Source organism: Phaethon aethereus (assembly GCF_964289735.1).
Source record: "Phaethon aethereus genome assembly, chromosome: 4".
NCBI lineage: Eukaryota > Metazoa > Chordata > Aves > Phaethontiformes > Phaethontidae > Phaethon > Phaethon aethereus.
In genome coordinates, this window is record NC_138578.1 from 55,016,106 (window position 1) to 55,043,249 (window position 27,144).

At 36.7% G+C, this 27,144-nt stretch overlaps 2 protein-coding genes across 10 annotated transcripts in view; one reads left to right on the forward strand and one right to left on the reverse strand.

Moving 5' to 3' along the window:
- Positions 1–1,037, forward strand: part of LNX1 (ligand of numb-protein X 1) — a gene marked incomplete at both ends in the record, with an annotated part of 69,417 nt that extends 68,380 nt beyond the window's left edge. For both annotated transcript variants that reach the window (XM_081999346.1, XM_081999347.1), the window contains 2 exons: positions 1–159; positions 902–1,037. In XM_081999346.1, coding sequence (XP_081855472.1) covers positions 1–159; positions 902–1,037 — 295 coding nt within the window. The remainder of the gene's footprint in view (positions 160–901) is intronic.
- Positions 1,038–2,457: 1,420 nt separating this feature from the next.
- FIP1L1 (factor interacting with PAPOLA and CPSF1) overlaps positions 2,458–27,144 on the reverse strand; it is a gene marked incomplete at its 5' end in the record, with an annotated part of 44,933 nt that continues 20,246 nt past the window's right edge. For 3 of the 8 annotated variants that reach the window (XM_081998840.1, XM_081998839.1, XM_081998836.1), the window contains 8 exons: positions 2,458–2,772; positions 3,514–3,651; positions 10,796–11,015; positions 16,424–16,479; positions 18,261–18,315; positions 18,877–18,903; positions 24,311–24,464; positions 25,536–25,629. In XM_081998840.1, the coding sequence (XP_081854966.1) occupies positions 2,625–2,772; positions 3,514–3,651; positions 10,796–11,015; positions 16,424–16,479; positions 18,261–18,315; positions 18,877–18,903; positions 24,311–24,464; positions 25,536–25,629 (892 nt within the window). In that variant the 3' untranslated portion in view covers positions 2,458–2,624. Of the gene's footprint in view, positions 2,773–3,513; positions 3,652–10,786; positions 11,016–16,423; positions 16,480–18,260; positions 18,316–18,876; positions 18,904–24,310; positions 24,465–25,535; positions 25,630–27,144 lie in introns of all 8 variants that reach the window. The other 5 variants (XM_081998843.1, XM_081998842.1, XM_081998837.1 and 2 more) reach the window with 3 other exon arrangements.

Genomic DNA, 27,144 nt, shown 5'->3' on the forward strand with positions numbered 1-27,144 from the left:
GTATTTGTACAGCTGCAAAGAAATCGTATTACGAAGAAATACATCTGGAAGTCTTGGCTTCAGCATTGTAGGAGGTTATGAAGAACATACTGGGAACAAACCATTCTTTATCAAATCCATTGTTGTGGGAACACCAGCATATAATGATGGCAGAATTAGGTAACAATAACTATCTAATCAAAAGTAGCCTTTAAGTAAGTCTTTCATCTAGTTAATTGCGGCGGGGGGGGTGTTAAGCAAGTTTTCACAAAGCCAGTGTAGGTGGGGAAAAAAGAGGACTCATTGATACAGAACTCACTCTGACAGATCTGGAAATAGGATGTGAGTGTCCGTCCTGGTTTCAGCAAACCAACAGTGTCCTGAACTTACTTTAACAGATTTGCCTTTGTAGTAGAATATTTTCAGATGTCTAGCAATCACTAGTATATGAATAAGTATAAAGACAAGGCAGTTTGATCTCTGGGGCAGTACAAAGCATGCCAGCACAGAGCAGCTTTCTCACATCCCCACTTCAAAAAAACCCAACCAACCAACCAACCACCCACCTTCCCTGCAAACACCTGTACAATTTAAGAAAGTAATGCAGAATTATGGAGCAAACAAATCAAGAAGTTTTAAAACATAGTTTGTTCAGAACATGGACCATTCCCATCTACTATACCCTATTTTCTTTCAAATATGTCTGATTAATTATAAAGTTGTAAGGAAAAAACCACCAAAATGAAGTATTTTCACCTACTTTATTATTCCCTTATTTGTGAAGAGTGGTTAGCCAGAGAAGGAATAGTAATACTCATTTCTACTGCTTCCTCCCTGCTTAAGGACATGCTTTGGCATTTGCAGATGTTTAAGCTAAGAAGTCACCTTGTTTAATTGTTCTCTCATATTTTTGTTTTTCCAGATGCGGTGACATCCTCCTTGCTGTCAATGGCAGGAACACATCAGGAATGATGCATGCCTGCTTGGCAAGGATGCTCAAAGAACTGAAAGGAAAAATTACTCTCACAATTGTGTCCTGGCCTGGCACTTTTTTATAAAGCAATTCTTCATGGAGAGTATGACAAGTAATTTAACACAGAAAAAAAAAAAGGATCATGAGTCTCTGCTTTTTTGGGCAGGTCAAGTATGTGTTTATAAAGAGAAGGTTTGTGAAATTTCAATCTGCATGTCAAGAAAAGTCAAGTTTAGGCAAAGCAGGGACACCTGTCAGAAAATCACATCAGAGTGATGTAAGGTATTCTTAAGTTGTTTTTTTATATACATATCTATATTTAATGCATTATAATAATAATGAAATTTAAGGTGCAGCAGCTCCTGCTCGCCCACTCTATTTTGATTTACCAAAAGAAATCCTTGACTAACTTACGCAAAAATTTATTGCAATTTTTCTAATTGCAAAAATCAGGTGAAGGTTTTTATCCAGCACATTAACAGCACTTTGATTATATGTACCTTTTCATGGTCAGCATGAAGCTGGTATTGTCAAGACTTTCAAGTACTGTTTGTTAGTCTGTAAAACTGTGAATTAAATTTCTAAAATAATTAAAAATAACTGTAACTGTGTACTTGTACAGCCATTATTTTCATCCAAAATCAAACCACCTAGTTTCCCTTGTATGTTTTATTATTATTAAATTAAATATAGGATTTTTATGTAGAATTGTTGTTTTTAAGGAAGTACCCTGCACCCTGCTGCTGCCATCAAGCAAATCTTCTAAATAGCATGCTGACAGGGCAGTACAATTTTTACAGGACTGCCCTGCCAATCACACTTGATACCGTTCTGAATGGAGTAAATCTGAAAGTAAGGATGGTCTTGTATTTTTCTTAAACTAGTTCTTTGCCTTTCTCTGTAAATTACCCATGTTCCAAAGTCTTATTTTTTCCTCACAAGCTAGCAAGGGGAAGAGGATATGTTTGTTAATCTTCATCATATTCAGGACAGCTGTTCCCCTAGAACAAAGACTAAAATGAACTTTCTCTTAAGCCACTGAAAAGCAGCAGGGATGATTATCCAGCTTAATTCACCCTTATGCACCCACACAAACCAGACATAATTACCAAGTGTATGATCACCACACGCATGTGTTCCATCAGCCTAAAAACAATCAGCACCTTTCCCAGTTTCCCTAATTTTTTTCATTTCACCCTAGTACAAGGTTCTTGAAGTGTCTGAAATTCCTGCCTTGCCCCTGTAGTAAAGCATGACCTTTTCAAATACGAACTCCAAAAGCTATACTAAACCCACACTGTTCCAGATGTTGGTATGTAATAAAGTGAATGCACACTGTTTCTAAAGTCAGTAAAAAAATGACCTTGCCCCTGGCTTATGAAAATGAGAGACAATTTAATACAAAGAATTTAAGCCCCAGATATATTCTAAGAGCATAAGCCTCTAGCTGTAAGATATTTTCATACTGTTCCTTAAAAGACAAAGTCAGTCCAGGAATCTTAACATGAAAAATTCATTCTTTTATTTTCAAAAAAAACAAAGTAACCTTTGATTTCAAACTAACAGAACAAGATTAAGAGCAAATTATTTTAATACCCAGAAAAATAACAAGATTTGTAGTAATCTATTTCTGGCACTAATATATATGCAAGTAAGCAAAAATCAGACAAGCCTATTCCACAGGGGCAGCTTCAGTGTTTTCCTGTTCAGGCGCAGGTTCACTGCTGGCTTCTTTTCCTTCTTTGCTTCTTTTGGATTTTTTGTGTTTGTGCCTTCTGTGGCTGTCCCCTTCTTCACTGTCATGACGGCGTCTGCTGTTGCTAAATAAAGAGAGAGAAAAAATACCTCAAACAATTGTGTGACACTTCAGGCCCCATTTAATTACAGAGTACCAAAAAACAGCCTTTGCATTCGTATTTGAAAACTGGCACCTGATCCTGTTCCGATCTATATAGTATTTGGATGTCAGTGCCAAACTGAATTTTTCATGTAATGGTATATACATCCACCCATCCTGTACTTTTTGGTGGGAAACTAGAGCCATTTTTCACATTTGTAACCCATATATTAAAAGTATCACTACTACAAATGTCATGTCCCTACTGGCATCCCTTAATGATTTAACATTCTTATTGACCCCCTTCCCGGGACTTCACATTTATTTCTAATTTAAAAAGATCATGTTGAACAATTTCTACCAAGTGACCATGAGGGTTCTTTTACTTACAAAGAATCACTGTTGAGTTCTTACACTAATGCTGCTGAATGTCAGCTTCACTCCACCTCTTTCTGACCCACCATTTTTACTCGTTTCCCCAAATTCATAATTCCTGTTCACTAGCTAATATTCTCACATACATTATTCAATAAGAAGCTACTCGGGGCCAACATTGCTTTTTGACTGTCCACATTTTATATGGCAGATTTGTTCCAAGTAGTACATCTAAGTGTTTACAGTCTTTCCACAAACTCCAGTTTGTTTGGGGTTCTTTTAAAAGTTTACTTTATTTTTTTAAACTGGTCAAGCCTTTCGTATCCTATAAAAAAAATAAAAATCAAACCTTCGAGATGACTTGTGTCTAGTCTCTTCTTTCTCTCTGTGTCTCCTGTCTCTGTGTCGATCCTCTTTCTCTCTACTTGTTCTATGGCGGTCATAGCCTCTTTCTGCATAGTCTCTGTATCTATATCGTTCTTCATCACTGATGAAAAAAGACGGTATTTTCAGGACAGTAACACCAAGCAGTATATATATTAAAAAAAGAAATTCTTACACACTCTTCAGAGAAATGACAGAAAAAATCTTAACATTGCTTCTGCGTTTCTAAACGAGATCCACGAAGTATGCTAAAAGGACATTAAAGCTCTTCACCTTACAACAGTGTCACATTAAGTTTATACAGGAGTCATCAAACACTCAGCTTAAACTGGTATCTAGCTGCGAACAAAGTACAATCCTACATAAACTCTAGTCATGTTTTCAGATCAGTGTGTGCAACACAACACTTATTAAGTATATATATATACTTATTAAGCATACTTATTAAGTACATATTTATTATATATATTAATAACTACACATTTATTATTATATATAATAAATGCATAAACATACATATACAATGTATTATAATATAATGTATCATAGATTGATATAATATGTATTATAATATATAAATAAATATAAATAGATAAATTATATACTTAATAAGTATACTAAAGTATACTTATTAAGTATACTAGACTAGTATTACACCATTTGGTTAAATTAAATTAACTGTTGATATACTTTATCTATTTCCTTACATCAGCTTCAAGAAAGGAAAAGCTAGGTGCAAAGAGACTGACAGTAAAGTATACTCAATGTTTTGGGTTGCTTTCAAAATTAGTTTCTCTCCAGGGCCAATGCTGTCTCTAGTTCTCTCTTGGTTTACCAAGAGTGCTGCCCTGCCACAATGCTGGTAAAACCCCCTACATATTACAGGCTATACAAAAATTCAAAGGCTTGACTTCAGAACATATTTTCGTATTTTGACTTGATGAAAAGGGCAGTTCTAAGAGTTTACTGAAATTAAAAAAAAAAAAATGCAGTATCTATAGTCAGCCAACACCACTCAAACACTACATTAGCATAGCTTAAAAGAGCATGCTCACTTTATCATTTCTCTGCCAAGAAAATCCTACCCAGATAGAGTGTCCAATATCATTTAACAATGAGACTTCATACCAAATGAAGTTACTGTAACTATTTATATACCATATGAAGTCTTCCTAACCATGGTTTGGAAGATCCCTACCAAGTCCTAAAGAAAGGCACAATGTAACCAACCCAGCTTTCTGAGGTAGCAATTGAAACAGGTAACAAGTTAGACACTATTCAGCTGACAAAAGCCAAGTGTTCCATGCTTTCAGTCTTTGCCAACATTTACCATAAAAGAAAAGTCTCTTCCTGAGGTCCCTGACAGGAGCAAAACAGAATGAGACAAATCATGCAAAGAGAACAGCTCAAGCCTAAAGAGATTTCTTATGTCCCGGAACAATGAGAACTTAGATCAAAACAATTTTATCCTGTAGCCTTTTCCCAAGTGAAGGCATTACATTAGTGATTATTACGGCCATGCATGAAAACTCAGAGCAAGGAGGAATGCCTGAAGCAACAGCACTAGTCTTTCTATGAAACTCTGCATGTATCATGAAGCAAATTTCAAAAATTAACTGTAGAGAAGCATCAAATGCGCCACAGAAAATCCTGTTTTTGTAAGGGACATTAAAAATATCACACATCAAAACCAGGAAAACTACAGCTATTACTAAAGAACTCAAAGTTATGATTTGTCACTGAGTAATACAACTGCATTGATTAGTGCCTCTATATTTAGAGGCACTTATAACTACAGATCTTAAGAGTAAGCTGATCAAATCCTGCAGAAGTACATTTGTGACAGATCACAGAATGGTTGAAGTTGGAAGGCATGACTGGAGGTCATCCGGTCCAAACCCTTGCTTGTGCAGGGCCACCAGGACCACCAGTTGCCCAGAACCATGTCCAGATGGCTTCTGGTTATCTTCAAGGACGAATACTCTACAACTTCTCTGACCAACCTGTGCCACTGCTTGGTCACCCTCACAGGCATCATGCCACTATCACTTATTATTGTCCCCCTCTTAAGACAAAACCAAAATTTAACTGTATTAAACACTTTTTTAAGAGACTATGTTAAATCTAACATGTCTCTCCCACAAGAAAACCTGCAACAGAGACACATCAACTTATAAAAAGCGAAGGCAGTACAGCCACAGAACATGAATTGTCATCATACTACTCCTCAGCAAGCTTAACCTTACGTTATAGCCCAGAGTGTGAAAATAAAATTAACCTATGACCTGTCCTGAGCTGGCTTTGGTGCCCAGTAACTCCACGCAACACACCACCTCACCTGTGTTGAGTGACCACCATAAGAGATGCAGCCCAAAGTCACAGACTAAACAAACTCAATGGACATTTCATGGACATTTGTGGACATTTCACAAACATTTTACAGGGATGGTCTACAGATTAAGGGGATGATAATCAGTGTATTATATCAAAGGATGGGAAGGGGGGGTTGGTCAATGAGGTTGTACGGGATAGTGTGGTACCTCAGCATAATGTAAATGGTATGGAATAAGGGGTGGATACTGTCCTGGTTTCAGATGGGCTAGTGTTAATTTTCTTTGTAGAAGCTGTGTTTTGGATTTGGGATTAGAAAATATTGATAACGTGCCGATGTTTTGAGTTATTGCTAAGTAGTCAAGGACAGTCCAGCTTCTTGTGCTGGGCTGCTAGCAAGAAGGCTGGGGTTGCACAGAAAGCTGGGAGGGGACACAGCCAGGACAGCTGACCCAGACTGGCCAAAGAGATATTCCATACCATATGACGTCATGTTCATTATATAAAGCTGGGGGAAGAAGAAGGAAGGGGTGGAGGGACTTTTGGAGTTCTTGCGTTTGCCTTCCCAAGAAACCATTACGTGTGATGGAGCCCTGCTTCCCTGGAGATGGCTGAGCACCTGCCTGCCCATGGGGAATGGTGAATGAATTCCCTGTTTTGCTTCGCTTGCGTGCGCGGCTTTTGCTTTATCTATTAAACTGTCTATTTCAAACCGTGAGTTTTCTCACTTCTACTCTTCTGATTCTGTCCCCCGTCCCACTGTGGGGGAGTGAGCGAGCGGCTGCGTGGTGCTTAGTTGCCGGCTGGAGCTAAACCATGACACTTACTCCACTGAGATATCCGAAACCCAGACAGGTGAACTAAAGTAGTTGGGGGTGGGGGGAAGGAGAAAAGTCTCAAATCTTACAATGACGAAACCTCAAGTCCTACGCCTTTAACCTGTTTCTATCTGTATCGCCCATTTACCATTGTTTTACGCTCAAGTTTCTACTCTACTATCAGGGGAAGGAGAGAAGTGTAGGGGAGATATTTACAATCCAAGTCCCTTTCTACTGAGCATTTCTTCTCACATTAAACTAACCCAAGGCTTCAGGGAAAGGGATAAAACCAACAATTAGAAGAGTTTTCTCATCAAATGTCACAGAAAGATGAAGGTCGATATCAACTGCTAGTTCCTAGGACAAGTCATACTGAAGAGAAGACTAGCCTAGCTTACTCAGCAGTTAGTTTTGCAGTTCAGAATGGCAGCCTTCATTTGATCTATGTTTGAAGTTTGTCTTAACTTGGTGTGTAATCAAGCAGCACCATAAAGATAGCATGTGCTTGGTGAAGTCTAGTTATAAAGCTCAGTTTTAGAATACATTAAGAAAAAGTACAATGTTAAAAATGAAATTAAAATTAGGTTCTGAAGTCTACCAAAAAGTTGTAACGAAAAGGAAAGTCTGATTTGAACAACAACTGAAAAATTTTGTTAGACGTGGGATTCCTGTACTAACACACCTTTAAAGTGCCACTAGTCATCACAATTTTAGGAGCCTTACATTTCTGCAGGCTTGCAGGGACAGAAAAATGTATAACCAACTCAACTATAGTTTACTCCCAGTATCTGATATTACTTCCCAGAATAACATTTTCATGATCAGTATCTAATTAAAAGTTAAAATGTGAATGTCTAACACTGTCTTCTGATGAGCTTGCCATAAGAAATTAGATGGCTACTTGTAGACTTACAGCTTGGTTTCAAAGCTGAGATCCAAAACCTTTAATGTTAACCCACAGTCTGCATTTGCTCTGTTACACAACTATTTTAAAACACTCTGGAAAAGGTTAAAATATTACTGATACTCCTTTTTAAACTTTATTTTGGCAAACCACTAAGGAACCGTGACAGCTTGTAAGTGTGTCTGAAAATAAAAAAACCTTTCTATAAGTAAAGCAAAAAATCAGTATGCCAAGTCCAGTATGTTGAGAGCTTTCAAGAACAGGAATAAAATTCCATGTACCCAGTGTTACACCAGTGATCTCCTCATTTTGTATCTCGACATACATTACAGTTATCAAAGCCTTCCAGGGACAGCCTTGAGAGCACTACAACCTTTGACGTGTGGAAGAGAACCTGTGCCTTCCTGGAAAAGAAGCCTAAAACAAGTCCAATTCATAAAATTTTCATTCTCTACACCTTCGTTTACTTTTTAAAAACAAACTACAAGCTATTAACTTCACATATCAGGAGATTCACTTTGGTAGAGATGTCTAACTTCTGATATCTGTATTCAAAAACCTTCCCATGTATTCAAAAAACCTTCCAACAATGAATCACGGAAGTATTTAGGCTGGAAGGTACTTTGTGGAGGTCACTTGGGCTAATCCCTGCTCAACACAGGGCTAACCCAGAAGTTTGGTCAGGTTGCTCAGAACCTTGTTTAGTAAAGTTTGAGTTTCTCCAAGACTGAGATTCCATGACTTCTCCTTACCACCTGATCACTTTTTTTTGTAATTACTCCCTGGTGTCCCCATCCCCCCCCATGTAATTGGAATTTTTCTTGCTGTGAGTTTTCACTATTGCTTCTTGTCCTTTCTTTGTGCACCTTAAAAAAGAACCTGGCTCTATCTTAACTACCCATTTAGGTAGTTGAAAACAGCCTTTAAGAACCCTGCTCATCCTTCTCCTTTCTAACTAAATAAACTCCATCCCCTTAGCCCTGCTAACCACCTTGTCAGACATCCACTGGACTCTCCTGTCTGGCAGTGTCTTCTCATTCCTATCAAGGGTCCCAAAACTGAGCACAGTACTTTGCACATTGTATCAAATGTCAAATAAGAGGGGAATAACAGCATTCTCCACCTACAGGGTACACTCTCAATGCAGCTCAATACTTTTTGATCTTTGTTGCACATCGAGTGCTGAGTCCCATTCAATTTGCTGTCCACTAGGACATCAAGTCCTTTCCTGTAAAGCTGCTTTCTAGCCAGACAGACCCTCATCTGTTCTGCTGCATGGGGTTGTTTAGTTCCAGGACCTTAGAAATACAGTTGTTGGATTTTGGTTTTGGTTTTCAAATTGCTGAGGAAGAACCACAAAATGGTAAGGTATCAATCAAATTCCAAAGTTTACATTTTTAGTGGTAACTAATTGACTCTAAACTATCAAAACAAAAAAAAGAAAACATAGTTTTTGCAGAAGAGACAATAGTCCAAAAAGAACAGCATCTTCTCAAGGGAACAGAGTGAGACAGATTGTAAAAATGCAGAGTTTCACCAGAGGATAGCAGGGTAAAGGTAGAACAGAATATGAAGACAGCTGAGGTTCATTTATAAACCACATTTTGATTATACTAATAGAATAGAAATAATTCCCAATTTCTTACAATTTTAAGAAATACTATAGCACAAATACAAGCTATTTATCTGGAAAAGAACTGTTAAAAATATTGAAAGCAGTTATTTCTGAGCAGTAAGAAGCTAAAGAAGATACTTAATCCAAATCCCACCACAGTGCCACTTGAACAAAGCTTAAACAAAAGGAATAAAAGTAATGCAACTGTGTAGTCTCTAAAATAGTTCACATTCTCTTCCTCATACCTTGTTTCATTTTATTTTCTTAAGTGCATGGAACTGAAAATAAACCCTGTTAAAAACATTATGTCTACATGTTCTGTCTTAAGCCTCTCCCACCTTCTCTGTGACTCCCAAACCAACTTATACTAGTTAAGGGCCTCCCATTTTCTTACACAGCCATGTGGCAACAGCTTTGCTACAGATGGTGGATAATTTAGTCACATAAAAAGTTGAGGCCTGCTCTTCCCCCTCCTTTACAGATAACTCTGGCAGCAGCACAGAGATTTCTTGAGGCCTGGAAGCTATTAAGATTCATTTTAAGCACCCTTGAATGACCAGGCTTCTTTCTGGCCTTCAATCAAGCTGTCTGAGAAACAGATGTTTAGATTGGTTTCGAGTTCTCAGAAACTGACCCTGGAACATAGCACATGCCCATGGGAGAGGACATCACGACATCAGAATACATGGAAAATCCCCGATCTTGCACCCAGTTTGGGTCTTCAGCTAACAATCATTATGCAAAAAATGTCATCTCTCAACTGAAGTAATGTTGACTTCGGGTGCTCTCATTCCCTACTGTGTAAAAACAATACGCCTAATAGCTAATGTATATGTTCTGCAAAAATTGAAACTTAACAAAAAACACTGAGAAAAGCATCGGATGTTTACCCAAAAATACTTAGCAAATAATGAGCAATGTAAATTCAGATAAATCTGGCAAGCCAATAGACCTCTGTTTTATGGAGTCACAGCGAGCTCAACATTAAATGCTTTGTATTTGTGCATATGAACCACAGAATAGTTTCAGCTTTTTTTTTTTTTTAAAGCAGTTAGAGAGTCGAAAACCAAATAGAGTTATCTGCCATTATTTTCATCATCTGCCTGAAAATGAAAAAAAGTTCTTGACCTCGAAATAATAGTTTTAAAAAAAGACAGGACAGATTATTATCCAGCGAGTGCTAATGACTCAACTAACCATTTTAGCAGCTAATAACACCATTAATTAAGGTCAATTATTGCAACACATTGCTGTTAGCACAGAACTGGCAACTAAGATTAATTTAGTATTTCTATAGATTTTTCTAGAACTACTGATGTCCAAGAGAGCTGGATATCTCACTCATACACACCTTTAACCTGTAAAGCACTATGACCAGTTTGGATGTATACTGTTGTTTTTACACTTCTGTTTTACATTTAGAAATTGAATTATAGTTTCCAAGAGAAAAGGGGGGAGGGAAGGAAGCCACACCCTCTAGCTCTCTGGAATATAGCTGAACACTAAATTGTAATGTTGTCTATTTAACACAGGCAGGGTTTTGAGCGGAGTAACAGCATGCTTAAGACATTTCACTAACCTGTTGAACACACTTGGAGTTGGACTGTGATCTCGGTCCCTTTCCCTGTCTCTGGTACGTTCTCGATCTCTGTCTCGGTCCCGGTCACGATCCCGATCTCGGGATCGCTCTCTCTCACGTTCCCTATCCTTCTCTCTTCGTGCATAGTAATCCCACTGTTTGCTGGTGTCCATAAGACTAGACCAAGAAGGAGCAGAACCTGCAAGGTGCGGAAAGGTGACTGAAGAAAAAGATGCATGTATTAGAAAGAACAAAATCAGATACTGCACGAAAACTGTAATACTACTTATGCATGAAAACACAGATGTTTGTCAGCCTCCTTCAATGACATTTTTCAATTTTCCCCGTTCAGATAAAAGTTAATTCTGAGCAAACTCTGCATTTTTCTATGATGCTAATAAAGGCCTCAGGCACTCATTTAAGTACTTGTTATGAAGATGTACAGAACTAGGATATCTACCACAAAGACTGTCTAAATCCTTTTGCAAAAGAAAAAATATCGTGCAAAGATTTGCTGAAAGCATCTGATTTTATGTGGTTGAACGGCTTTGTTTTGGGGAATCAACAAAACAAAAACAACCAGAAAACAAAATTGCCTTTGAAACTTCGTGGCTCTGAAAGTACAGTTCAGAAAAATGAGGAAAAAGGATGCTTCCAACTTTATATTTAGATGCTACTATTTTATGTTTTGTCCTTTAAAATCATTGTATTTAAAATACAAGATTAGTTACAAAGTTCTCATTGAGTAATTTATATGCTATACTGTGCTTTGCCATACTTTTCTGATTACAGATGTAACAGCAGCTTTAGAAATAAATTCCATAAATTCATTCTGGGGAGAAGAAATAATGCTCCTACTTATGCCTTTTAAGACACTATTTTTAATGAATACTCAGCACAACCACTATTACCGCTAAAATATAATAGTTTCAGAAAATTAAGCATATTATCTTAATCTAAAAAATTATATGCTTAAGAAGTTAAAGGAAGAAGTCACACCATCTCACAACCTTTTTAGGTAACCAGCAATGGGAAGAAAGAAGGGACATGCTTCTCCATTGCTTTCTGCCGAGCCCGATGTAATAACTAACTACTATTCTTAATGTCCCAATTGTTCTGTCCTGCCCTCCCTCTCCAGAAGCCCCGTGAATACATCCTGTTAATGAAAAATAAGGGCTGTAGTATTTAACTGGAAACAGCACTCTCTAGTGGACTTACAGTACAGAGGACTTCCCACTTTCTGCTTATCTGCTTTGCTAGCCAATGATAACATAGCCTTCAATAAATCGTTTGTTTTGAGTTCCACTTCATTATCTATAATACGAGAACAATATTCACTTGACTCCATGGTGTCACAAAGAGACAATAATAGTATCATTAACATAACTATCCACTGAACAATGTAAAGTGCGTTACTGATGCTGTGTTTAATACTGTTGAGTTATAAAACCAGTGGCTTCTCCCAAGAGCTATGTTCAGACTGCCTTGCCTCCAACGTCAGGGGTATGCCTGCCCCAGAAAGCTTTGGCAGAAGCTTAAGACAGCAGTTTGCCAAGCGTTCAAAGGAGGAATACAAAAGACCTTTTGAGCAGGCAGTGGAGCAGGAAAAAACACTTCATTGTTAAAATACATTTGCAATGAAAAGCATTATAATTCTTTAAAAAAGCATTTATATGAGGTTTTGCCTCTAACAAAATGCTTGACACTGTTTCACTTCAGGGCTACACACAAAATGAGGAGTTAACAGAAAAAAATACCCTAATACAATAGTTTGTTGTTCATTATACTGCCAAAACCTGAAGTTCTTCTAAGGAAAGCAGCCAAAAATAGCAAAAAAACAGCTGGACTTTAAAGACTGCTAATTTCCTTGACTTGCCACTATGTCAACAACATACGTATGGTCTCTGAGACATTGGCTGCCAGAATATTCTGATCTAAAGTGTAAACTTAAGTTTAACTTTAAATGTATACTGCAAAACAATTATTAATGGTAGTATAAAGTTTTACAATAAATTTTGGTTACTCCCTCGTATCTGCAGTAACTTTCAGACAGAAGTATGTAATTTCCATCCCAATAACCTGAGATAAACCAGTTATTTGATACTCTGTGCATTTTTATATCCAGATTTTCACCAGTAATTATTCACAACATACAAGAACCTTACTTTCTCATATGAATTGCTGTTCTGCATTTGCTACTTAGAATGAAGTAACTCATCACTTTTAGTATTTCTACATGGATTATTCTAATAATTTCTAAAAAAGACACACAATTCTCAAGTTTAACTCTGATTTTATTTTTAAAACAGGAAAATAGGGAGCTTTGAACAATCAATAGTTTTGGGGACTTAAGTCCTGTTCTGGAGTTCGTTTAAAAATGTAAAGCTGCATGGTGTCACAGTATAAGGCAAACTATTCATACATCTTCGTTGTGCCTCAAAAAACACTGACTCTCAAACTGTTTCTGTAACGCTAGATTTCTTGCAAGTTCATCAAATATAAAGAACATTTAGAGCATAGAACAGAGAAATGCTTGAGGAAAAAGCAAGCAAGCATACATGTCTCTTCACTGGCAGAGCAAATGCAGTGCCATACATTGACAGTTCAAGAAAATTCAAAGAACTGATGGCAACGGTAGCACTGAATGGTGAAGAGAATTAAGAGCAAACTGAAGAAACTGCATTGATGCAGTGGAAGAGTCCAAAGACAAAATAGATATTCTTGAAGCTATGAGTTAATATTATTTTACTATGCAACCTTCCTAATGGGCTTGCAGTGGGAAACATGCCTGACTACTAGTGAAAAGACCCCAAGGCATGAGATTAGCCTTAATCAAAACTGGTATTTTTTGCAATGCATTCCATATGCTCATCTTACCCCACAATTTTGACAAAGCCATGAAACACGCATTTTGGCAAATAAGACAATGGGTTGGTGATTCAGTGCTATCATCCAAAGCAACTATTAAATAAATATACTTAGTGATTCCTAATTAAAATGATCATCTGTACCCTACTGTGCCACTGAGCTCTCAATTCACCTAAGTTCTGATGCACAGAGAGCACCCGTAAAATACTGGTCAGCAATCACATTGTGAAACAGAGGCTATGGCAGTAAGATGCTGGCCAGGGAAGCATCTTTCACTAAGAGATGAACAACATCGATAAAATGCCACTGAGCCTCTACAGATCCAAAAATCCGTATAACAGGCACAGCTTAGAGACAGACAATTTGCATTGTGCAGCAACTATGAAAGTTTTTGCCACAATAGGGATGCCAGATATACTGGGAAAATGGGAACAGACTGTGCTCCTTGGTCTCCATAACCATACAAAGGCAAACATAATTTTTTAACCCTGCTGAAGAAGTTCAAATTCAATTTCGGTACGATCACAATGACAGTCATCTTTCAAATATTGGTACTGCAACAACATAAGCATGCCATCACCTCTGAAGGTCAACATAAAACTTGGAAATATTCTTGTGTCCCTGACAATACTTGACAGAACAGCAAATTCTAATAGAAGACACATATTCTAATAGAAGAGATTCCGAAGTGAAATCATTCTAAGTTTATATAGAATGTGTATAAATGCATAGAATGTGTATAATTTATATAGAATTTATATAGGCTATATATTAGATGCAATGTACATACTAATGACTCAAAGACTGCTTTCCTTATGATACTCTGCATGGCTTCAGATGTTGAAGCTTCGGCAAAATACTCACTTTGGTTTCTTAGTGGTCTGCCTCAGCTTTACCTTTTTTTTAATAACATCAGCAAACACAGTTCAATTATTGCCAAAACAGTAGTTAGCGTAAAGCGGTTGTTTGCTCACATCAAGAATTCTTGAAAACATAAGCTTCCATGCATGAAAGCAAATACTTGATAACTGATGAGGATCCTTTCAATGTCAACAAAATACCACTTGTTACTCCATAAACTGCTCCAACTTCAAGAAATTACAAGCTATTAAGAAAATGTCATTTTGTATATCCTCTCCAAAGACTTATGAAAATTTGGGAGATATGTTATCTGAACATTTGATCTGTGCTGAACATTATGTATCTCCAGAACTGGACAGAACTTTCCCTAACATTTCTCCTCCCAGCAGCGAGGGTCCAAAGGAACAAAGAGCAAGGAGACAGAAAAACGTCAGCTGGGAGAAAAGGCACTAGGCATGGGGCTGGATGGCGGATACATTGAAGGCAGAGGCAGTGACTGGCAACGTGCAAGGTCCTGCACCTGGGTTGGGGCAATCCTCAGTATCAGTACAGACTGGGTGATGACTTGATTGAGAGCTGCCCTGAAGAGAAGGACTTGGGGATACTGGTTGACGAAAAATTAAATGTAAGCTGGCGATGTAAGTTTGCAGCCCAGAAAGACAATCGTATCCTGGGCTGCATAAAAAGAAGTGTGGCCAGCAGGTTAAGGGTGGTAATTCTCCCTCTGTGCGCTCTTTCGAGACCCCACTGGTGCACCTGGAGTTCTGCATCCAGCTCTTAGGCCCCCAGTACAAGACAGACATGTTAGAGCAGGTCCAGAGGAGGGCCATGAAAAATACATCTGAGAGCTGGAACATCTCTCCTAGGTTGTTCAGCCTGGAAAAGAGAAGGCTCTGGGGACACCTTATTGAGGCCTTTCAATACTTAAAGGAGGCTTATAAGAAAGATGGAGAGAGACTTTTTACCAGGGCCTGTAGTGACAGGACAAGGGGCAATGGTTTTAAACTGGAAAAGGGTAGGTTTAGATTGGACATAAGGAAGAAATTCTTTGTGATGAGGGTGGTGGGATACCGGAACAGGTGGCCCAGAAACATTGTGGATGCCCCACCATTGGAAGTGTTCACGGTCAGGTTGGACAGGAATTTGAGCAACCTGATCTAGTGAAAGATGTCCCTACCTATGGCGGGGAGGGGGGTGTGGGGGTGTGTGGTCCTTTCCAACCCAAACCGTTCTGTGATTTAATGTTTATTTTATCTTCCCAACTTGGGCTAGGTCAGGAAGAAGCTGATATCTTAGTATGGCTATCACTCTTTTTGCTCAAGAAGCAGAGCTGTGCAAGGTAACAGTTCTAAACTCACTGTAGGTTCTGGGGATGTCTACTTGATTGCACATAATGAAACTTGTATTTTGGTTCGCTCTTACTACGAAACCAGAAAGTGATGTTTCTCAGCTTCAGATTTTTTCTGTAACACTAACCAAAAAATGAAAGACTGACTTTGCAACAGGATAGTTGGAGATTATAGTATCTTAGACAAACAGTTTTTCAAAGGAGAGGTACATCACCCAAGATTTCTCAATGATTAGTCTTGCTGATATCTTGACAGTACTTACTCTCCAGCTTCTAAATCCTATCAGTTCTTGGAAAATTCTCCCTGACTTGTGGTCCATATTATGGTGTATTATTTTTCAAAAATCACAGTTCTGCAAAAGCAGCATGGAAAGACTTCCAGCATACAAATAAGCAAGCAAAACAATAGTATTTACCAACAGTTGTTAAAGAGCTTTCATAATGAATTACTGAAAGGACCCGTTTAGTCTCTTTGCTTAAATCTTGATAAGTATATCAAACAATTTGATATAGCACTAGTCAAAATTTTCAAAGCCAGCAAGCTTACTCACCACTGCCATATGAAAATGCACGAACGGAACGACCATCATAGCCAGAAGAATGTCCACTGTTGAAAAGAAAATACATGTAAAAATCCAGTTTTACCATCAAAGCTACCTCCATCAATAAATATATACCTTTAATATTATTCCCCTGAATTGTTACCACCATACAGACTAAAACAAAGTGTTTGTTATAAATGGATTTAAGTCCTCCATTTTGAGCATTACTAATTAAGGAAGCTGTCTATCAACACAAATATGTATATTTCATGTTTTACTACAGGAGGTGAAAATAGCATTCTCTCTTCTCAAAGTTTAAACCAAAAAATATCCAGATCATCAAAGCTGTTCTTTTGTATTTTCAATGAATTTTCTATTTCAAATGTTTCTTGTATCATTGTTTCTGCACAGATACTGAACTTAACTTCCAATTGCTTGAAAGTGCATAATCCGTGAATGAAACCATTCTCGTTCTTTCTGTTAAAAAGTAGGTACGTGAGCATATCTAAGAACAGGTGGACTTCAAATGTGTAGTTCTATGAATAAACTATTAAATTAGCTACACATTTTCTAGGCTGACTTCTTTCAGTGGTAGCCAACTCAAGTAGGTAAAAACCAGAAAGGTTAAAAAGGATGATATATGCACAGGACATAATTCATACATATATAATTCTTTTGTGACTTTTAGCACTTCCTACATAACTTGCATGAATTATCTGTGCGGTATTTAACTTAACTGTTATTTCTGTTCTTGAAGACACTTTAACATTAAGAAGTAAGTTTTGGGTTACCTTAGTTTAAAACCAAAAAATAAACAATGATAATGAAAGGCCAATGCAACATCTTAACATTTAAAAGTATGAGATTACATTCCTAGGATCCACAATAAACTTGATTTTTTCACATCATATTTCAGAAACAATATAAATATTCACTACAAGTTAAATGCAATGACCACTGCTTAACAGTCAGAAGCAGCAGTCACTTACAGCAACTGTCAGTATGAAGTAATAAATTTACTGTCATGCACATCAAATGCATCCAGTTAGGTTTTTTTTCTGAATTAAATCAGGTGAGGATTTTCTCACAGATTTACCATCACCATCCTTAGCATATATGTTAATAGAGTTTTCAGTTTCAAAAGAACAGATGTGCGCACCTTCCTTCAGTGAAACCCAAAGGACTGGCAAGAGGTTCACACCATCTTCTTAAGTGAGCTTTGTATATGACCTCACTTTGGCCTCTAGCAAAATATGAATACTTTTCAAGGACTGTGCTGGCCAACTTTTTTTCTTCCTTTTACATATATATATGTTAAAAAAAGTATGCATATACACATACACGTATATAAAAAAGGTACTGAAAAAATACTGTTAGGTCTGTTAAAGCTGAACACTTAAAACAAACACAGAAGAAATACAAATTCAGATTCCATGGAATTCTGGCATTTCCTATAGCTTATGAGGGCTTGAATCTGTGGCCAAATTGTTTGTTCATGTTTATAGAAAAGGATACGGTTGCTGACAAGTATACTTAAATAAGCCTTCAGACTACTAACAATACTTTAACAATCATTACCTTGACTTTGTTCTTAAGTCTTGGTATTGACATAGTGTCATAACTCAACTAAACTAATAAGTGGTCAAGTAACCTACTCAAAAGAATATTAAGTGTCAGACAGGTAAGACTAGTAAGATTTCTGTAAAAATACTGTAAAAATCTGAAACTGTCTCCTCACTCCCAGATAAAATCCATGAAGCACTGGGTAGTGTCAGAGTCCTTACTAATTTATTTCAGTTACAGAATACTGATACATTGCTTTGTAAGATTTCAAACAGATAGTCACCTTTCTATTGTGGGTATGAGGGAAGGTGGAGGACCGCCAGGTGGTGGTGGGAAGCCTGTAATAATAAACTAGGTGAGGAGGAAGAAAAGAAAAAACCCAAAACATAAACACGTAAAAGAACTAGGCTAAATATACAATGGCAAACAAATTCCAGAGAGTACAACACAAAAATTGTTTCTCACTGTGCAAATGGGTTTTATTTTGTAAGACTGAGAACTACTTTCCAGCTTAACAAAGGCAGAGTATTAAACATATTTTATCAGTGCTTCAAATCAAATACCTATCATCCTTAAAAATACAGTAATTTAGAAGCATAGGAAAATTCCTGAGTATCTAGCAATACTTAATAAACAACAACCACAACTATTTTCTGCATAGCTGGCGGGAGGGGGGGAAGGAAACAAAAGAAGGAAGCACACATCTAAGAAACTGGCCAACAGCATTTCCATACATTTTCTTTTCTGCCTGGCATCAAAATAACTTAACCTACAGCTATTCATACAGTTTTGTATTTATGAGCTTTTATCTATATAACTAAAAGGAAGTTGATAAGTTGCACATCAGTTAAGTCTTCACTTCTTAACCAAATGTGGAGAAAAATTCTAAGCAAGTTTACCTGGTGGTGGCACTGTTATTGGTATACCTAAAAAGATAACAAATTATGTGTCAGTTATAGTAATAGTTTACGTTTATTTTCTGTAGATCTAAAATCAGGTTGAGCTATCACCACACACATGATCAAGAAAAATTATAACTTATTTTCTGTGTCCTCAGATCAAGATCTCACATTAAAAACAATTGTTAAGATTTTATGCAAGCCTTGTGAAATCTGGCTTTTTATTTAAATTCCTATTCTTCAGGATTTAATTAGAGACAAAAATAATGAAGAATTACTCTGGGTCTCAAATCCATAACCCTAAAATGTTTAGTATCCAGAAGGTAAGCAACATCCCATAGAATATATTTGCTTTATTTTATATTCCATGACTGGAAGAAAGAAAACACAATTGGCCTTTTAATTGCTTAGTATAGGAAACAGTAGGTCCACAAGGACAAAATATTCTAGCAACAGTAAGCATTACAGACTTTTCAGTCAATGCTATGCCACACTGCAATTAATCATTGAGTTGCTACTTGGAGGGAAAGAAATTGTTTGGTACTCTATTTTCTTGTAAATATCTGACAAAGGAGCATCCTTTAGTACCAACACATTCAAAAACGGTTCTAACTTTTCTGGTTTTCAGACCTAGCTTAGCCATTATGAATCTAAATAAAAGCTGAGAATTTGTTCCCAACTAAATAAGCTGACCTAACAAAATACACTGCCTCAACATACAAACCTATCAAAGGAATGATTACAAGGTAAAAATAATTTGCAGGCTTTAAAGGACATTATCTTCTCATATCTTGCAAAGAACTAGCTCTACCTCAACTGAATACACAAAGCACTGTTACATGAAAATTAGAAGCTGGGCTAAAATAATATTGTCAGAAAACAGACTACTTCACTAGGCATAAAGCTATTTCAGTTATGAGCAACTGTTTCCATTAAAAAGTAAGTACTTTCAACCTGACAACTCACTGCAAGACTTTGGTGGGGGGAGAGAAAGGAAAACTTTGCCAAGTGCTTTTATCAGTTTTGCCATAAGTGCATAAACATCCAGACAGAAGAGCAGCCAGACCCACTTAAATTAAGACTCATTTCATTCAAGTTCTAGACTTCATCATTCAAAGAATATCCTAGATGTATTGGCCACTGCATGATTAATTTTATGTCTAAATCATTAAATCAACATTAGAACTAAGACTATTCTATGGCAGCAACATTTAACTACATCTACGTATTATAATGTCTAGAAATGCCAACTGCTCCCAAATTGCCTTGGCAGAAGGATAGAATGAAGGAATATGCAAGCTGAGGAAGAGTAATCAATATCAATGTTCACTAATTGCTGGTGATTTCACTGACATGAATTCTTACCAGCATTAATCCTATAGGATTAAACAAATTTTGAAAAAAAGTTGAGGTTTCTGTCCAATCCTGAAGTTTTAAAATCTAATCTCTTGCCCAAAATGTAAATCATGAGACAGTGAACCCCAAATTTCTAAACTGCATGAGCCATTTTTTTCTTTATCAGCACACAAGCTTTCCATTGTGCGCTACTGTTGTTGAGAACAATGGAAATCACACCACAAAAAGTTTTATAGTGCAACATTTGAAAGACGAAACACTCCTAATGAAAATTTCTGAAAGAAAAGGAAGACTGGGAAGTCAAACTGCTGCACAGCTGAAGTATTTTCTATTAATTTTTTTTGGTTAACCATCCACCTTAACAGATTCTTCTTAAGACTACAACTTAGAAAAAAAATAAATATATAAAATACCTCTTAACAGCAGTATTAAGAATGTAAGCTATAAAAATATCAAAAGTTCTCTCAAGCTGATTTATTTATGAGCTCTATCTTATGCTTAAAAAATTTAAATTTCTGCACTAAACCCATTATATTGTTAGCACTGAACATGGCTCTCAGCACTATGCACAGAATTGTCAGAAAAGCCATCAGATAATAATCTTTACAAAAAGGAATAAATTCTGATTAAACAATATATTCCTCAGAATTTTTCCTTGTGCAGAAACACAAATAAAAATATCATCACAAGCTTAAAAGCCAAATGAAAAATTTCACTTGAGAGCCATTCAAACAAAATGAAGACAGAGTGAATACAACTAATATCCAGAGACGAAACATCCAAATTATTTTAATGAATTGATTGATGCAGGGTATTATGCAAAAAAAAAAAAAAAAAAAACCAAAACCAAACCACACGCATAGGCATTTTTTCCTCAAAAACCTTTAAGATCATTTAAAAAGTCATGATTAATATCATTTTAAGACAGCAGCCAATTTACTTGATGGTATCATAATGGAAGAAACATTCTTCTACATTCCAAGTTGGCAAGTATCACTAAAAAGATCTACACAAAGTGTTTTTCCCCTCATCTTTTTCACTAATACATGAATGTGACACAAAAGAAGAAACAAAAAAATCATAAAGAAAATTAAGAATCTCTTAACTCTTCACTCTTTCGCCTTCTACTAATGCAGCATATGAAAATATACTTGAAGCGTCATCAGCCTTTTACTTGTGAGAAAAAGACTCTGAAATATTGAGTAATTTCTTGCAATGGAGGGACTAAACTTGAGTACCAGGGCTAAGAAGGTGACTTAGCATAGATCACATCATGTCGCTACAACACTTGTACTGCCACAAAGGTATACCTGGCCTAAACCTAAATATTCAGACTCGTGTATCAAAAGCAATCCAAATGGCATTAGTGCAGCATTTTACCTAATGTGCTCAAAATTGCTTTCAGGACATTGTATGCCATCCTACTAGCTGAAGGCTGGTAAATATTTACAGAAAACCAACTAAGTTTTACTACAGGAAAGCAATGCCATGTGCTCCACTTTTCGGAGTAGGGAATCGAACATAATGCTGCCACAGCTTAACAACATACTACAAATTAGCTGAACTGTGCAATAGCCCACAGCAATGTAATATAACTCGTATTGGTGTAAAAACTTCTTTTGCTGCAGGCTAAGCTGAGTCAAATTCTCTCTCCTTTATCACAAGATAAAAAGTACACACTTAGATTGCTGGGGCTGAGCAGATGTAGTTATTTGCTAAGCCCTGGCGTAAGTCTAAGCAGTCAAACTTCCCAAAGTTATGCAACAGAACTTCAGTACTTCAGAGTAATTTTTTTTTTAAATATCACAAATACATGTCACATTTTAACTACACTCTTAAACCAAAACACATAAAACAACTTTTAAAGTCTGTTAACAGAAGCATCCATGTTCTTTAGATTTAAATTACTTCAACACAGTAATAAACCGAGCAAACAAAAAACAACACATTTTTTGCCACAGCCAGTGATCTCCTAGGAGTATTCGAGAATTTTCTGCATTTGGGTCTTTGAATCATTCCAGGACTTGTTCCTCAAAAAAGATTTGAATCGCAAGAGTGAATGAATTCAGGACAAGAGATCTAACTTCAAAGCAAGATCGTTTTTCAAAGGGGCTTTTGGAGGATGTTTTATATTTGGAATACTTAAATTTTCTGGCAAGTAGTCCTGGTTTAATATTGGGTAAGAGCAGTTTTTTTTCCTCCTCCTCCATTGAACCTAGGAGGGATTCAAGATTCTATTTTAGGAACAGCTTTGAAGATAAAGAGCTGGCAACAGCACAATTAAAACACAGGCCTGAAGAAACCAAATCCACAGCTCTTAATCGTTATTTTTGAATCTACTTGAAGCACAGAAGGATGTTGAAGGAGACCTTCTGAACAAGTGTATGTCATAAACCTGTCTGTAAGCCACAAGACTGAAGACAAACCTGCTTGCTATCTGTAACACATGTGGATTTCTTTCACCTTTAAAAGCTCAACAGGTGAGGGGTTTCATAAGAACAGTCCAGTACACCTATATGACATACCTGCACCAAGTGCGTTTGGGGTGTCTGGGGGGGTTCCTCTCCTGCTTTTAACAATACAGAACTTAGATCACCTTTTCTGTACCATAATTATAATTAAAATAATTACTTTCTAAAAACTTGCAATGCATTACTTATTTTATCAGAAAGGTTTTAATGCAGCTTAACACCGCAGTTAGCATTAGCATCACATTCCTCTCCTTTCTGTCCTCCCTGCAGTAAGGGAACATCAAAAAATTGCCTAGGGACAATATGCAGAAGGCTAGCATATTCTCTTCAGATACTCTATATTTTTATATTAATGCACAAAAAACTTGGAAAAGAGCACAGAATTATTTAATCTTTAATTCTTTTCTGTTTTCTAGGTTGCACCATTTTGTGTATGACAATCACTGATGAAAGCCAGAACTTGCCAGGCAGCAGGAGTTAATAGTTTTAAAATCAGCAGCAGCAACTGAAGAAAGCAACCTCTTCTACAAGGATTTAAACCCTATAAAGCCCCACACAAAGTTGTTGCACAGAAATAACAATGTTACTTCCCTGCTTATAAGTAAGACTATCAACAGAAACTTTTAAGACATTCCCTATGCCAACAGAATAGCAAAGAAACTGCTCAGCATGATTTCAAGCAAAATAATGCAAGGAACAAATGGAGAAAATAAGGAAAGGGGCTCCACGTTAAATCAGTCTCTTCTATAAAGAAATCCTTCACTTTTCTACTCAAATACTCCCTAAAGTTTCTCCAAATATTTTTATTTCTCACTGACCACTCTTAAGTTCAAAAGGACTTAGCAAGGAACTAATTCCTTAAAATGACAACACTCAGGTAACTGCACTATTTGTGCAAATGCCCATGACACTTCCCCCAGTACCTTTCCATAAATATCCAGTTTCAGTAAATATCCAGCAAATATCAGTAAATTTCAAACCGGATTTAAGAAGGAGAAGAATTCTCAAAGAGCTTTGATTCCTCTAAGATTCACAGACATGGGACACTAGAAAAAACCATCAGGTGCTAATAAGACTTCTAGCTGAAGAAAAGGATACGGCACAACTGCAATTCTTACCAGACTTTTGGGAATTCATACATACTGTGAGGGGAAAGGGGAATTAAAGATTCTGTTGCTGCTTTGACCTTAGACATCAGAGAATCCAACTTCTGACACAAATTCATGGTATGCCACACTTCTAGTTCAAAAGTTTGTAGAATGATTTGTTAACATGTACCTCTCAATAGCATTAACAGTAGTTGAATTACAGAAAACAGCTTCTCACGTCTAACATTTTCAAGGACACAAGATCCAACATTTCATCTTTAGGTAATTAGTTACTACTTGGGATTATGCTTCCTGAAAAACTAAAGACAAAAGTTTCTGTTTCTGCCTTGCAGATATATTTAAGAAAAGAGTAGAACAAAAAATTCTGAAATTCTACATATATAGCCAAATGTGCATGGAATGTACTGTTTGGATTTCATCATCATCATCAAGCATTTTATAATAATGTATCTCTCATTTTCCACATTCCACATTCCCTATGTAGTGCAGGATATTTACCTGGTGGGGGAATCAGAGGTGGAGCAGTACTGACAGTTGGAGGGGGTGGGAGGAAAGGAGGTGGTGGAAGGTGGGTAGGTGGAGCTCCTGGAGGGAAAAATGGAGGTGGCTTGGTAAAATTGTCTACTTCAGGATTAGATCGTTCTGAAAGAACCTGTAAAATATCAAACTATAGTTACAATTGCTATGTCAAAAGGGTAGAAGATAGGTTTCCTCTCTTTTTAGTTACTACAACAGGAAAGTATTATTTATGCACCTAAAGAGCCATATTCAGATGGGTTAAGTTCTATCTGCATCCCTACGTTCAGTGTCCCATACTTGCCAAGTACCTCTGAGGGTCTAAGAGCTGCCAACAGGAAACAAAAAATGTAAGATCTGAAAGGGAATATAACCCACCTTAATATGGCCCAAAACACAACCTTAAATTGATATATAAAGGAAAATACTTTAAAAATCAATATAAAAAGCATGAAAAAACCCAAGACTTTAAATTACTTAAACACTGTGAGATCAGCTGAAAAAACACGTGGCAGTGTTTCCAATATAAGCGCTACAATCTATTATTATTTTCATTGTTTAACCTTAACCTAAACTGGCACAGAAATGCAGCTAGGGCACTGAGCAACCTTGACTCTTCTCCACAAGTAAGTCAGGAGAGAAAAAGTGTATTAAAACTTAATGCATTCAATTCGTTTTCTTAAGATAATCCAAGCCCATAAAGACTAAAATCATAAAGACTAATTTTACAATTTATAGTAAAATAATGCAATATAATTAAAAAAAGTACTATCAACTATTTATTGCTTCACAACTTATTTTTAAAAGACTGAATTTCTCAAACTGCATATGAAGTGGCTTTCACTTTCAGCTGTAGAGTCTGGCAGGAGTAGGGGAGAAATGGACAGTCAAGTTTAAGTATTTATTTGTCACTTAGTAAGCAACATGCTATCCCATGCAGATCTAGCAGAGCCAATGCTGCCTCCTGGTTTCTAAGTCTGCAACATTGCTCGTTTCCTTTCAGAAGTATACCAAAACATTTATCTTTTGAAATATATCAAATATTTCATCTTAGTATAGTTCAATTAACTGCCACAACTTTCTTCCTAAACGTAAAGCTACTTCCGTGTTACTCATTCATACACACTGCAATGTTTTAATCAGAAGCTATGAGGAAAGCAAAAATGTCTTTTAGTCAAAGATAGTGTGCAAATCTGCAGTATAAAACCTGTATGTTGCTGTTTTCATTAGCACGCCGTCGTCCTTCCACCCTGCTGATAGTGATGGTCTGTCCAATCACATCTATTGTGCCAGATAATCGCCTGCAACACAGGACAAACCAGAATCAACATGCAGAGTTAGAAAAGGGAAGGGGGGGGGGGGGGAAGAGAGAGAAGAAAGTCTTATGGACTTCTCCTGTACAAAACATAAAAGACCGTTTCTGAAGAACATTAAGTGTGATAAATTTGCTGAACTATGCAAGTGTATAAAACTAAACAAAGCAGCAATAAAAACTCCTGTAGGACAAAGGCTGCCTCTCCACATTCTCCTTCCATCCCCTACAAGATAATAAATCTACACTTTTGTAACTGATAAAAGAAAACAAATAAACAAAAAAAAAAAATGCAGTGAGATCACAAAAAACCTCAGTTAGGAAAAAAAAACCCCAAAAACATAAACAGAATTTCTACAAAAATCTAAAGTAAAACAGTTATAAACTAGCCATTAGAAATATTTTCTAAACTGCAAGAAACCATACTGGAGGATTCCATGGAAGATCAAAGGTAAGTTAGGAAGCAGAAATAAACATAAGCCAATCCTACCTATGCATGCTATCAATATTGCAGCATATATTGAACAAAATCAGCCCCCATCTCTCTTACCTTGGAACACACAAACAGAAGGTATATGAAACTAGTAGACACTGACTCTTAAATTAAACCTTGCATGAAACAAAGGAATGTTACCAGCCATTCATACTTCTGTTCCTCAGTTTTCCAAATGCAAAATGTCCCTCAAAAACTTCCTCTCTATGTCCTCAAAATGTCCTCTCCAAAAACCTTTTTCTTGTTTTGGCTAACACTGGAAATTGAACTAACATTTTGGGAAGCAGTAACAATAATTCCAAGATTTCTTTTTCAATTGGTATGATTACTAATTATTAATTCTTGATTTGAAGAAGTACCTCTTATTTAGAAAAATGCAATCTAGGATTTAAATTTTCAGCGATTTCAGTTCACGATGAATAAGTTAATTCCAGTCCACACTGGAGCCAATGTATGAATTTCAAATGCAAATGCATCTCACTTCAGTTTCCAAACCTGCCAATCTATTAAGCTTATGCCTGTTAGACTTAAGTTGTTCCTACAAAATTCCTAACTCCCAGGTACAATATCCACAGCCTGTTAAGAGAGGGACCTTTAAGCCTCCCAAAACATCTGATATTGTGGCCATACAGCTGTCAAGTGCAACTTTTTTATTTTTAACTTTTCAAAGCACATTAAAAATGCTACACTGAGGGTAAAGACATGACGGCATTCCATTGTATACAAATACTAAAATTTAAAGCATAATCAATCTCTCAAAATATTCAATAAATCAACCGCATGGGAATATACTGACAGTAAAGAAGGACTCCAGGTGCCAGAACAGAAAGTAATAGGACAAGGATCTTAAAACTGGTGTCTGTGACAATGGGAAACCACTATCTTGAAGAGAGGAAGAATCTAAAACATAGCAAACTTTCCTATTTGCAGCCCCAAAGCAAATGAAACCCAGAAAGCCTCATAGAGGATTTATAACTATTATTCTTACACAGATAGAACAAAACCCACCTG